This window comes from Arctopsyche grandis, chromosome 8, assembly GCF_051622035.1.
Source record: "Arctopsyche grandis isolate Sample6627 chromosome 8, ASM5162203v2, whole genome shotgun sequence".
NCBI classification, from domain to species: domain Eukaryota; kingdom Metazoa; phylum Arthropoda; class Insecta; order Trichoptera; family Hydropsychidae; genus Arctopsyche; species Arctopsyche grandis.
This window is the reverse complement of record NC_135362.1, coordinates 8,062,966-8,077,476: the sequence shown is the minus strand read 5'-3', so window position 1 is coordinate 8,077,476 and position 14,511 is coordinate 8,062,966. Positions and strand designations below refer to the sequence as shown.

General features: G+C 31.8%; 1 protein-coding gene across 1 annotated transcript in view; it reads left to right on the top strand.

Annotated features, from left to right (window-relative positions):
- Tmtc3 (Transmembrane O-mannosyltransferase targeting cadherins 3) overlaps nt 1–14,511 on the top strand; it is a 222,587-nt gene that overhangs the window by 168,712 nt on the left and 39,364 nt on the right. The window contains exon 4 of the mRNA XM_077436635.1: nt 12,673–12,772. Coding sequence (XP_077292761.1) covers nt 12,673–12,772 — 100 coding nt within the window. The remainder of the gene's footprint in view (nt 1–12,672; nt 12,773–14,511) is intronic.

The window sequence follows — 14,511 nt, the reverse complement described above, 5'->3', positions numbered from 1 at the left end:
TCAATTCATAAAAATAGCAAGACACCAAGAGTTTGATGCCTTTAAACTTTATACAATCAAATGTATATGATTGTGTTTACAAAATTGGCAAAAGGCAAAATTTCTTCATTGTTATATTATATATACATACATATATGAAATATAATTATATAAGAGTAGTGTTATACCCGATGAAATATCATCGCATGGGTGTTGGCATATAAGTTATTGAATAAAAAATAAATAAAAGTAATGTGTTCGTTCCGCACGCGGTCGAATTTTTTTCAAATACCTTTTAAATATATTTAATTTAATATTTATATTTAATTATTTTATATGGTAAAAACCTATCTATATATAAACAAAATAAAACAACAATAGAAAAATTAATTAATTAATTAAATAAATTTTCAATAGATGGCGGTAAGCGCTCATAAACTTAGCGACGTCTATTTACATAGAGGAAACATTGTTAGCAAACAGTATACATATGTAGAAGTTTTTTTCTTTTGTTATTATATTCGTATACGTTTTGTAGGCAGTGGTTTAGCTGTGACGTACATATGTATGTCGAATCGAAACGATTATTATAGTACGGCGAGCGTTATCTTACACAGACACAGACAGACAGAATAGCGATATTATATAATATATTATAAAATGCTGTATTGTTTGTAATTTGGCCAGGAAGGCGCATTGTGGTTTACCTGTAATGCCTTCCTGGTATGAAATAAAATAAAAATAAATAAAAAATAAAAATAAAAATATAAATATGTATATATGATAGTGTGAAAAAAGTAATTGTTAAAACTAGAGGTAGGACCGGAAGCGCGCCGTCTATTGTTCCATTATTGTAAATGCTTCGTAAAAAAGGTTCGGCAAACCTTTAACAATGCATTTACATAATGTGAACAATGAGCAGCGTGCTCTGGGTCCGCTCTTTAGTTATAACCAGAGATAGGCGTATGAGGGTGCTTTTCAAGGAAAGAAGGTAAACTACAAAGCGAGAGAGTAAAAAAAAGGTTCACAATAGAAATGGACAATGGAGCGCAGGGTCTCGCTGACCTATAGTTATAACTGTGCAAGTATATAACCTATGAAGTTGCATTAGGGTTAGGAGGATTCTCATCAAGTAGCCAGCTGTCATCGCGTCGATCTGACAGATGTTCCGATGCATTTTTTTTTATTTAATTCCTCTAGCGTAATTTCAAAGATATTTACTTATTGACAGTACATGTAGGAAAAACATCAAAACGATTTGAAGATTGGAAGTTGTCCAAAATCATCACACAACATATCCCCATGCACAGTAGCAGATAAGTGAAGCTAATAAAAATCTTTCAAATATAGTCGAAGTTATGACGCTTGAAACACACTGGAGAGGCCTTCGTCCAGCAGTCTACGGCACATGAAGCTCACTTTAATTTATTCGGTGACTCAATTATGAAATTATTGATAGTGTTGAACCGAAATTGAATCACTTATAGAGAGTCCGGTTCATTGGGGCGACAAAACGTCGCGACGCCACTATGTATAACGAGCTCGCTATAGAGGCGACCGGCCGTTTCGAAACAGCGTCCATTGTTTCGCCGTTATGAAACAATGAAAAGCTTTTAGCGAGACCGTAGCTACCTGTCGGCCAGCTCACACAATTCCCTTTACTGTCTGCCATGTGGCGAGACGCTCGTAAGTTTACCCCTATTTTCATATACATCAACCACTTTCCTCTTCGCCTATTAAACTCGCGATAAATTCCTTGCCAGGGGCGTGCAAGCTTTTTAGTGCCGGGCCACATTGCAACTTTTCAGTTGTGCGTCTTCTAAACTCAAGATTTTGACAGCTGGTATCAAACTTGATATGTATATATTATATCATTGTTGTGCTCTTTCAACTTATCTACATGAAAAGTCACTTAATGGATTTTCATTGTATGCTGATGATATAAAAATATTCATCGAATATAAAAAAAATATATTTCAAACACCATAGAGCTATTTTTTAATACTATTTTGATAAATAAAAAATGTTCATTTTTTACAGTAAAAATGTTTTCAATAATAGTGGAGTATTAAAAAAGTATCAATATTATAGTAAAATTCACCGATCTCATGTTTTTTTGGAACACTTTTTTTCATAATAATGATTTTTTTTTTATAACTTATCATTTTTTATTAAATTATGAATTACATAAGTTCTGACATATATAATATGTACATATTATATACTAGGCATCACAAGAAATTCTAGGATACCTAAGTATATGTACATATGTATTTACCAACTTTTTTGTGAAAATCAAGCAATAGCAGAAAAATACGCGATTTTCAGCAAGATACTTGGGAAATAATGGAAAGCATACAACACGGCTTAGCTTTGAAACACTCAAATAAAAAAAACTGTTCAAATCATATGGGCGATCCACTGCACAATGTGTACATGCTATATTTATTTTATTTTTTAAAAGTTTATTTTATCATTATACCAGTACGGGTTTTACCCCTAAGTAACAGCTATAATATTAAAATTGTATATATATATATATATATATATATATATATATATATATATATATATATATATATATATATATATATATATATATATATATATATATATATATATATATACGAGAACCGTTTCAACAGTAGAATCAGATAAATTGGCAAACCTTAATAGGAAAAAATCGACTTGGAATCACACATATCCAAATCTGAGCAGCTCCGCAGAAATACTCCGAATAAATTCCTTTAATTTTTGATTTTTAAATGCTTTTTATTATTACTAAATTATGTTCTCAATACATCTAATATCTATTTTAATAGCTACTGCTCTACTGATCATTTTCTATTTCACAATTTTAATTTAATTTGGTTAGTAATCATAGTATTATAGAATTATCTAATGTCAATGTACAGCATAATAGGAAAAGAGCTCAAAAACCTATTAATAAATTCGTTTAAATCGAGGTCTACCTAGGGCTCAAGCTCGGGACCTCTCCATCATTAGCAACATACACCAACCAGCTTAGCTGAGCTGCCGGCAAGTTGGAGAAGTTTATTGATTAAAACCTTAAATACAAAATGATTGAATTTGGTGGAAAATATATTGATAAGACAGCCTCCGGCTAAGGGGCGCAGTCTCCACGCTTCCACATGGCCACACAGGGGCGTAGGAAGTTCTCAGAATCGCGCTAGACATAACACATTTTTGTTTTTATATTCAACTGTTGTTTTTCCAGCCGCGTGCCCTAAGAAATTTCCCCTTTAATTTATCATACAGTCAGGGCAGGCGCGCGCGGTCGCGTGACCAGTTATTTATTTCATGGATGTTTACCGAGATCCCTTCGGATAAAGGTATATAAATGATTCATATAAAGTCGGCAAACAAAGGTTACAGGCACCCGGGGTCGCCCGTGATAAATTACGTCATCACGTAACCCGCCCCAGCCGAATCGTTGTAAACTTGTGAAGTTCCCAGCCGAAGTCACTCGGTCAACGCATACTCACATACTTGCCAAATTACGCGGGTCAATAGTTCAATAGCCCTGCTTAAAGAAACCAACCCACATAATATATTACTTCATTTTACACTTTCAATATATACATACATACATGCATACATTCATTGCTTGAAACTTAAAACAGTTGAAAGTAGACCTTAGTAACGCAATATGAATGCCTCGTCACATTCACCTGTGTTGATTTTGTCAAACCGATGGATCGATGTGCGGTCTATTAGGGTCAACACTGATGTGACGTCACAATAAAACAACCAGCACAACAATACTACCAGTGGCGTGGACGAGAGGTTAGCATATTATGCTTTCGAGCAGAGTGGTCACGTGTTTGAGTCCCACTAGAGTCCCACTGCTGGCTAGATCTTGGTTTGTGACTCCAGGTCGATCGTTTTTACATACCTCCTTTACGTTTCACATGGCTTTGTCAGTGGTCATTTTTATCTCTTATCCGATCGTTTTCATACTTTGCCATATTGCTCATTTTGGTCATCAATATACGTAAATGTATCGTCTGCCATTACGTTGGAGATAAAATATCGTATACAATGCGTAACAAATATCCAGAATCTCGGATACGGTGACGTTTATGACGGTATGTAAGGCTACCACAATATATCTACAACCTTTTCGCCTTGATATGCTATTTCAGATTTTAATTGTTTAAACGCCTATAATTCACTCTATATTTTATAAAATTTGCTCTATAGGTTCTCGTTATCTCTAATATTTAAATATTTATAGTTTTAACTCTCATATGTATATATAATTTCAAATTTGGCGTCTAGCTTCATGTAATGTAATACACGATATATATTGATTTTTGGCCAAATATGTCAAATCTGACATTTCACTGTATATCTCCTCAGTCGGTTTTATCTGCGAGATAAGTATTCAATAAGAATTTGTTCTGATTTTCATTGAAACGATTCCTGTAAATTTGGCATTTGCTTCTCTATCTCTCTTGCTATGTACTTTCAAGTTATTCAGCGATTTGAGGTTCGTCAATCTGATTATAAATTGCTGCAAAGGTTTCTCCATGGTTGTCACTGTTGATGTGTGTATGAATTCGCATTGTATGAAATGCTTAGGTAAATTGATTGATTGTATTGTATCTGTATAAGTGCACTCGTCGCTTTGGAGCGATATGTAAAGACAAGTATTTATGTTCTATGAAATAAAATAAAATAAAAATATAAATATAGATTTTTTTTAATGATTCAATACATCACTTGAGAGATCAAGTCTTATAAGCATAAGTGATCTATCTGCTTGTAATATTATTTTTACGTTTCTATGATTACACTGTTCGACACGAAAAATGGTTCAGAGACGAGATATGACTTTTCTTATAGATCTTTGCCCAGTGAACACGAATCTGGTAATAAAAAATGTTGATTGGCTCGAGATTCGGAGATATGTGTTTTTTAAATCGCGCGATTTTTCTATATCTTGGTGTTGTTCGGTCGATGTCTCAAAATCTATCAATTTTCTGTTCAAAATGAATATTGAAATCTATAGTCGGGTATTTTATCTTTCATTTGTAGTATTTTTCTGCTTTCAAATCTCTCTAAGTAGTCGTCCAGTTTCAATCAAAAGTCAAAAGTACGTATTTTCACTTGGGATTTTTTCCCACTGTTAATACTATTTTATATTGAATCATATTTATTGGGATAGTGTTCTAGCCACACTATTTTTTGTTTTCGTTTAATAGGGTTGATTGGAAGTGTGCTGAATTTTAAATCGGTAAAATTTCGAGCTAAAAGCGCGTACTAGTATTTACACGAATCTGAATTGAATTAATAGGGATAATATATTAAATTGTCTTTATATGAGAATTAAATAAAATTCCACTTAGAAAAATCATATTTCGACTATTCTTGTGGAATGATAACAAAAATTCAATTGATAACTGGCTTACCTTGATAAAATAAATGAATTTTGTTCAAGTGTGTTTTTGTGTCAAAAAAAAGTCGTCAAAAAATATGCCCACACAAGAATTGCTCATAAAAAAATCCCACAAACAGAAAACTAATAATAAATAAAAATTAAACCTATATAAAACCGCAGTTACTCGTGTTGGAAATTCTCTTTTGGGGAATAATCCCTTCACCACTTTTTACATTGTACATAATATGACAAATATGTATGTCAAAGCAAAAAAAAAATCCAAAAGATATAAATATTTATCCAATGAATAAACACACATAAAGATAAATTTTCAATGTATAAATGAAACGATCAAACTTGGTAAATTATTTCATTGTATTTCTACTGTGATTTTCCTTGTGTATTTAAAAGTGCGACACGGGATGTGCTCGTGGACTGCACTGTGGAAGGCGTATCTTGATGTAATTATTAATTTGTACGATCTTATTTCGATAAGTTTCTCTCACATTTCTACAAATATGGGTTATTGATTACTATCAAATCTATATCAATACAAGAATAAAATATCACTGAAAATACTCGTTCAAAACAATCTAAAATAATCTATTAATGAATTAAAAACATATATAAGAAAGTATAAAAGCTTGTAATATTACTTTCATATGAGATGAGAGTGAAAAAAGTGACTTTTACCACTGATTAATTGAGTTGTGAAGGGGCGATAGAAAGCCGCTTTTGTATAGTTAACTTTCATCACTTCGATCTGACACAAGTTTCTGATTTAATATTGTATGATTTGGTTAATGATTAAACACCTCTAGCTTTATGTCGAAGACATTAGCTTGTTTCAATGTTAGCTAGCCCATATGTTGGTAAAATATCAAAGCGATTTAAAGAATGGTTCAAAACTGCTATATCATTAACTGCTTTCTGAATATACATATGAATATTTTCTTATATGTTTAAATCTTGTATGTACTGTATATGTAATTTCAAAGTCCTTCAACTTACATATGTCAGAAAAACTAACATTAGCATCTAAAGAACCAACATCTCAGTCATTCTAAGACTGTACTTAAGTGTGTAGTCTCAAGTAAAGTTTATTTTATCCCACTGAACGTTACATAGTGTGGCTCAGCATTCGATTTAATCGATAGTCTGAACACCTCCTTGCATTAATTATCCAGGATTACTGAGGTTGCAATATATGTATACGTGTGTGTATGTAACGGAATTACAAACACGATGCACGTAACACGTCATATCCCCAAAGTCCCTTAACAAGCGAGCTTAATGCCCTAATTAGGTTACATTGGTACTTACATACTTCCGAGACTAGCTCATTACTGTTAACAACCGCATTTACATTCATATTTTTAAAACAATTTTTTGGCAGATTTAAATCTTACATATGTATATTTCACAGAGTACCAAATAAAATAGCAACTGAACTAAACGCATTACATTTATTACATAACTTATGTACATCTGACGATTTTGGAAAAGATTTGTAATATATTATATATTATATGAATGCACGTTTGCACTGATTTAATTTAAATTAAATTGTTAATTATTAATGATGCGTGTCGGTCAAATTTCAAACTATGGAATTAAATTGAATTAACAGAGTTCATAACTTGTTGCTATTGAATTACACGAACAAACATTTGGATTAAGTTTTAAGTCAGTTTGAGTAAGTATTCCAATTATTGCAAATCAAGAGATTTTCTCAACTCTTATGTGGATTAGTTCCGTGTGCAAAATTATATTTTTATAAAAATTATATATTCATGTTATACTTTTCAATCTACATATCTAATATATAATTTCAAAAGAGACTTTGTATGTAACTATTGTTGGTTCGTTAATGCTGCAAAAAACTATAGATGTCTCTATGATGATTGTAATGTTTGATGATCGATGAGGCCTTGAATAATACTTATGTACAATGTTGACAATAGATGTTGTGTTAATAAAAATGGGTGTAACCTGTATAAATAAATAAATAAATAGACTTTTGCACTGGGATATTGCATTAAAATTTTGATTTTCATGCGCATTCAAACCTATTAACATTATCTATTTATTTATTGATAAATCAACAGGCCTCAGATGTAGAAATTCATAAATATAAAAAAAAAATATAAGAAAATAACATCTGAGCCCGATGATTGATTTTTACAAAATACATAATATATCTGGTACACATGCCTTAATAGGACATAAGATTGATATTATATAATTCGATAAATACTTTATTAAAGAAATAGAAATAGAAATGGATAAATCAATCAAGACTCTTCTGATGGCAGTCCTCAATTTATGTAAGGAAATACCGAATAGATTAACCTCATTCAGCTCCCCGTTAAGCATACGATAAACACGTTGTAGATAGGAATATTTCAGGGAATTGGTTTTGAAAGGATTAACTGAAAAGACTGCAACGTGTATAGAATACCTAACTGAGATCCTGAAATCAACCTTACTCAGTAAATCGGAACAATCAAGGAAACCATTTAGGAGCTTAAAAAATAATGTATGTAGCATCAGTGAGTCGTCGCCTGACAAAGATTGTTAAAGGATAGGATTTTTAAAATTATGACGGATACACGACGATGAATCATACGGAGTATAGTAATTGATCTGTTCGCTCTTGGCTTGGTACATTTTCTTCGACATTATTTTCGGCATTTTAAATATCTCCTCCCCCATCTGCAAAACTCTATATGCGGTGCCGTTGAAATTGTGTGGATTATCAAACAAGGAATGCTCCGTAGGAAAACCTGGTCGTTGGGAGGGGTGTGGGTTAGGGGGTGTTTTTCCCTCGTTCGGAAATCCCCACAACCCCATCCCTGCAGAGTGGGTGCTGTCGAGTGAGACGGAACGAGTGGAGTATGCGACCTCCCCCAGCTTCCCATCTCACCGCAGTCGTTCCCCGGCAATTAAAGCTGGAAAACAACAGGAATTTTCCGCCGGTTTCTCCTCGACTACCCCGAAGGAGCTTTATTTAATTGTTGTAACAATTTTTTAATTCGCGCACGTGGAATTTCGTCATCCATTTTTACACTGCGGCCACTGCGGTGAGCACTCTCCAAAGCCACTATTAGTATTTTTATTTGTTTCGTTCGCTTTCTTTTTTTCTATTTTTTTTGCGTCTTCCCTCCCTTTGTGCTCTCGTTTTATGAACTCAATTTAATGCTCGAATTAAAACGTGCGTCCCGTTTTCAGCCTAATTTCGCCATTAGCAAGGACTTCCCGTATTTTTTTGTTAGCAAGTGTAATATATACTGTCGTCTGGGACGACACTGTTGGAAAACAGATTTCGCACGTCACAACACTTGCGCCAAAGAAATATATATAATTCTATATACTTGGATGCTTTCGAGACGAATAAAAAACACCTTTGTTGTGTTTCGTATTTTATTTTCGTCTCTAAAAACCACATATTACGCACACGTAACGTACGGACTCGAGGGAGGCGAAGGAACGTAAGGGGAAGATTAAAGAACTTGTTAATAAATCTCACCCTTGCCTACTCTGTGTGTTATATGTTACTTCATCTTTCATAATCGAGGATGATGATGTACGTTTCTAATATAAACTGATGGAGTTTCCTAAATTATTAGCCATTCACAATGCACTTCATGTGTTTATACATTTTTTAGTTCCCCAGTAAGTACATATGTACATTCAAATCGCTCACAATATTACTTAAGATTATATTATTATCTAAAAATATTAAGATAAAGATATATACAAGAACAAAAAAAGACTAAAAATCTCACCGAGATTTTTCTTATTAAAAAGCCGATAATTCAAAATTTTTGACCAAAGACTTTTCTAATGTTAATGTTATAATATAATAATATATAAAGGATCTTCCATATGTTATGATTGATGTGAAACGTTAATTAGTAGACATGCTGAATTCTAATTGTATTATTAATTTGAAGTGGATCAATTTCAAACTATGATGAAATCAATTTCCTGTGTAAACACAGTTTCAAAGAAACCTAAAATTATTTTTGATGTCGAATTTCATACTCTCATTTTGATTGCTAATTAAAATTTTTCCATATAAATGACCCGTACCAAAATATTAACTTTCGTTCCTGATACAAACTTCAATCTATTAAAATAAACGGAATTGATTTATTTTAAAATTTAGCACGCTTTCAAACATGAAATTCCTTGAAATAAAATTTGCCTTATTTTAATACTTTAAACAAACATCAAAACAATATATGTATATACATACCAGTGGCGTGCCAACATTGTACTAGAGGAACTAGGCTAGTCACCTAAAATCTTTTACCTAAAATTTAATAATAATAACTATCAACAATTCAAAACGTTTTCCGTATTGATATCGTTCACTAGGGAAATTTCGAAACTGAAATCAGCCCTACCTAAAGTGATGGTAGTGGATTGTTACGGTATGGTCCGCCGCGTCGTTCGCTTGCACGGACTCGCCGTCTCAATTATGTTCCATTAGCAGTACTGTCGAATTTTTGTGTATAGGCGTTCCATCGAAGACGAAACATTTTTAATTTACTCGCCTCTTCAAGCATTTGTGGAATTTTCGCTAAGAATATTCTGATCTGTGTCTATCAAATATCGAAATGGGTCGTGTAATCCGTGTCAATGTTTATAATAAGAATTTCTCGATGTTAATCCCTAACTGCTGAGTATTTTAGATTATGGCTTGGCATTTAGATTATAAGCATTATATTTTAACAACAATGAAGAAGATGGAACTAGTTTTGGGAAAAATACATTCATTAATAAACTTCTTTTGTTTATTTGATATTGTTGCAAGATATATTAGAGAGTCTAAACACACCTTTATAAAACTTGAAATCCTCGGCGGTAGTTATCTAGGGTTGTTTGGATTAGCTACAATTTTCATACCTGCTTTCTATTGGAATTCTAAATAATTCTAGTCGTAAATATTGGCGAAATTTTCAGCGTGGCGGGCTTTCAACATAAAAGACATCAGCACGGGCTAAGAAAGATATTTCTGTTAGCACAAAAATTAAAAAATATAATCATCACTTCAAGACAGATTTTTATAATTAAAAAAATTATATATATATATATATATATATATATATATATATATATATATATATATATATATATATATACATATATATTTATATATTTTTTCCATACCTAGTCCCTTGTTTTGAAGTCACGGCACGCCACTGATACACACACATATGTACATCAATGTTCAGTATTCATATACATCATCTACATAATTGCACAAACATAAAACTACTAGTTATATAAATCTGAATAGTCGTTGTGCATATTTACGTTGTTATCAAAATGACAGTTAATGTAAATATTACCTTACATCGTAAATGTACAGATTGGGTAGTTATTCTACGGCTATGAAGCGTTTACATTCACGTGACATAAACGTTAATATTTCAACTATATAATGTACTATATATGTATATACTATATAGTACGCAATACGATAGTACTATATAGTATATACATATGTATGTATGTATGTATATAATAACTATTTAACCTCGAATTGTATTATTTCTTAAGTAAAACTATCCTTGGTGAACGTTTACACCAAATACTCGCCAGAAATGTACGGTATTTTAATATTTCCCATTAATTTCAATTGTCAGTGTAATTTTCCACAACCACGCGCCTTCACAAACACAGCTTCCGCCGCGCACAAAATGAAACGACGTGCTTTCTCAAGCTTCACCTCTAGTTTTGCCCAACGTTTGTACATATATTTAACAGTCGGAAAGCTCCTCGTTATTTCTCTTCGATAATTTTTCCTTATAAATTCGACTTCGGCCATGCTTTGTGCTTTTCGCACACGATAAGGCCCTGCCGGTTTTTATCGTGCTTGTCCCGTAATGCGATTTATTGTCCCGACCCGAATCCGAAATGTGCGCTTTTCATACATCCAAAATAGAGCGAAATCGTATCAAATGGAATAAAACAATGTAATAATTCATTTAAGCCCACTTAAAAGTGGGCCAAACCAGCATTAGCTAAACGCTTATTCATTCGCATGACTTCATACCTACATACATAGACTTACACTATGTATGATAACAAGAATTATTTTTATTTAATAATAAAATTTATAGTGCCGTTACAGGTTAGCCCAAAGTGACACTTATAGTTTTAAATTTATATGTTAATTTTAAATATTATTCAAATATGTAATAGTTGGTTTGGTTAACAATTTGGCAAGGAACTGTTTCAATGATAAAATCAGATAAATTGGCAATCTATGATAGGTTAAAACAGTCATTCATCTTTTAATTTAACATCCTCCATGGCAACTTTTAGTATATTATATCATATAGATATGTATATGTGTGTGTGTGTTTGTCTAGAGTAATATTATTCCATCATAGTGCCTTGAAAAGTGGCCCCAAATCGACACTACTGATCAAACTTGTGCATAAATATTAAAAATGATATATAATATTAATTTGAAATTATATACAAACAGTGGTGACAAGTAAAGGGTGAGAGGTCAATTTGGTGAGGAACCGTTTCAACAATGAAATCAGATAAATTGGCAAACTCTGAAAGAAAACGATCGACTTAAAGTCACAAATATCGAAGTCTGGCCAGCAGCACTGCAGAAATAGTCGGAATAAATTAATTTCAATTGAGTTCAAACCAGGGCTCGTACCAGGGACCTCTCAAAAGTTAGCATTAACGCACCCTTCAAACTATACTAATCAAGAAATCAATCGTATTTCAAAACTTTCAATTGAAATATAAGAAAATAGTCTCACTATATTTTTTTTATTTTTAAATGCTTTTTATTATTACTAAATTATGTTCACAATACATCTTATATCTATTTTAATAGCTACTGATCTACTAATCATTTTCTATTTTACTATTTTAATTTAATTTTGTTAGTAATCATAGTATTATATTATTCTAATGTTAATTTACAGCATAATCGGAAAAAGAGCTCAAAGACCTATTTACATTGCTTATAAATGCTCATAATACATCTAATACATAATATTAATTAAAGACTATCTAAAGTCGATCATCTGAAGCAGATTATATTTAGGTTATCTGTGTTAATGAACTAATATATGTACATACCTACATATGTATGTACAAGAAAACTACTTTGGAATGAGTCCTACCTTTCTCTAGATATAAATATAATAAAATTGTGACTTGAATATTTTATTATATTTATATTTTAATTTTTAATACATATTCATATGTCGAGCTTTTCTAACACATTTTTTCCGATGTTGTTCCAGGTGACAGGAGTAGTAGGACGAGCCGAAATGCTTTCATCGGTATTCTTCCTGGCAGCTCTCATCTCATACTCCAAAGCGGCAAAGAAGAGAAGAGTCACAGGTATCGCTCATTTCCTCATTTTCTTTTTATTCAGAATTACATTTTAGCCTAACGTTAAGAGAAGCGGAAGTGGAGGGTCTCTTATTTTTCTTTTGATATTTTTTTCGGACCCGTTTGCGAAAATTTCACATCAACTAGTCGAGCTCGTTTCACAGATAAATTGACTCGTCACCTGAAGGAAGAACCTCTTCAAAATCAATATCCAATTTCCGTTACATTTTGTCGTTGACAACACCATCTCGACTCGCAACAGTTTCATTTGACTCAATCATAATGAATTTCCAAACACACAAACAAACCCGTAATGACGCTGAAAAATATGTATATACCTACAAGAATAATAACGCCGTATAAACGTATATATTTCAAACAGGTTGTCAAAGTTGACGTCTCAATTCACAAATAATCACATTTTATTTTTTATTATTTCTCCCAATATTCTTACATACATACATACATATATACGTTTGTATATTTCATACTTGTCACATTATGAAAAGTTTATTTTCCATATTGGGATGCGTCACGTTCGTGTTTACATTTTATCGAATATTGTATGGTTAGTATCTCGTGCTAGTTATTCGTACATATTTGTATAGGATTTAACTCGATTCAGTTTGTTTATATTATAATACATACGTATATGAAAATATATAATATATACGATCCACCATCGAATACTTACTCCCCTATGAAAGACTTAATTATTACACACATACAAATTTATATATATGTATATATATATATATATATATATATATATATATATACACACATATATATATATATATATATATATATATATATATATATATATATATATATATATATATATATATATATATATATGATATATATATATATATATATATATATATATATATATATATATATATATATATATATATATATATATATATATATATATATATATATATATATATATATATATATATATATATATATATATATATATTATATGAGCCGAAGCAAGTTACAATAACTGGCCTTCGATTAATTTTTGTCAATTAATAATTGACTAGTTTAACTTGGTAGAATATATACATATATGTAAATAGACGTGCTCTTCTAGAAGGTAACCAATCATATAAAATTTTGTCTGCAAGCAGTGAACTAGAAGTATTATTAAATAATGGACCCCACATTATAATGACAATATATAATACGTCTCTTAATCTACGCGGTTTTGCAAACTAAGCTTATTCTTTTCGTGTAAACCGTATAATGAATAGAGATCAGCAAACGAAGTACCTAACGAAAAATCTAGAACATATCTAACGCGTAAATCGAAGAATGAGTGTAATAAGCTTTAAGCCGCAGACACACAAAATCGTACGGCACGGTATGCCTAGGTTGACTCCAGCCGTGAACGGGCGTGTCTAATTTCATTATTAATTCGTACGATCTTATTATTTTGAAATGTCTTCAAATATAGGAATTACCATTATCGATCACTGTCAAATCTATGTCAACACAAGAATAAAATATCACCAAAACCACTGCAGGGGTTGAGTTTTGGCCTAGATCGCCATAGGATATATCAGGCGTGCCAGCATTATTTGCGTGTTTTTTTTAAAGATTGGTGACTATTTCGCACATGAATCTTGCACACGTCACTTAAATCTCGATCACGGAATATCTGGCACTCGAAAATTACACCCACGCGAACAATTACGATGATTTGATTGCTTAATTTTTTTGTAAATGATTGTCGTGCG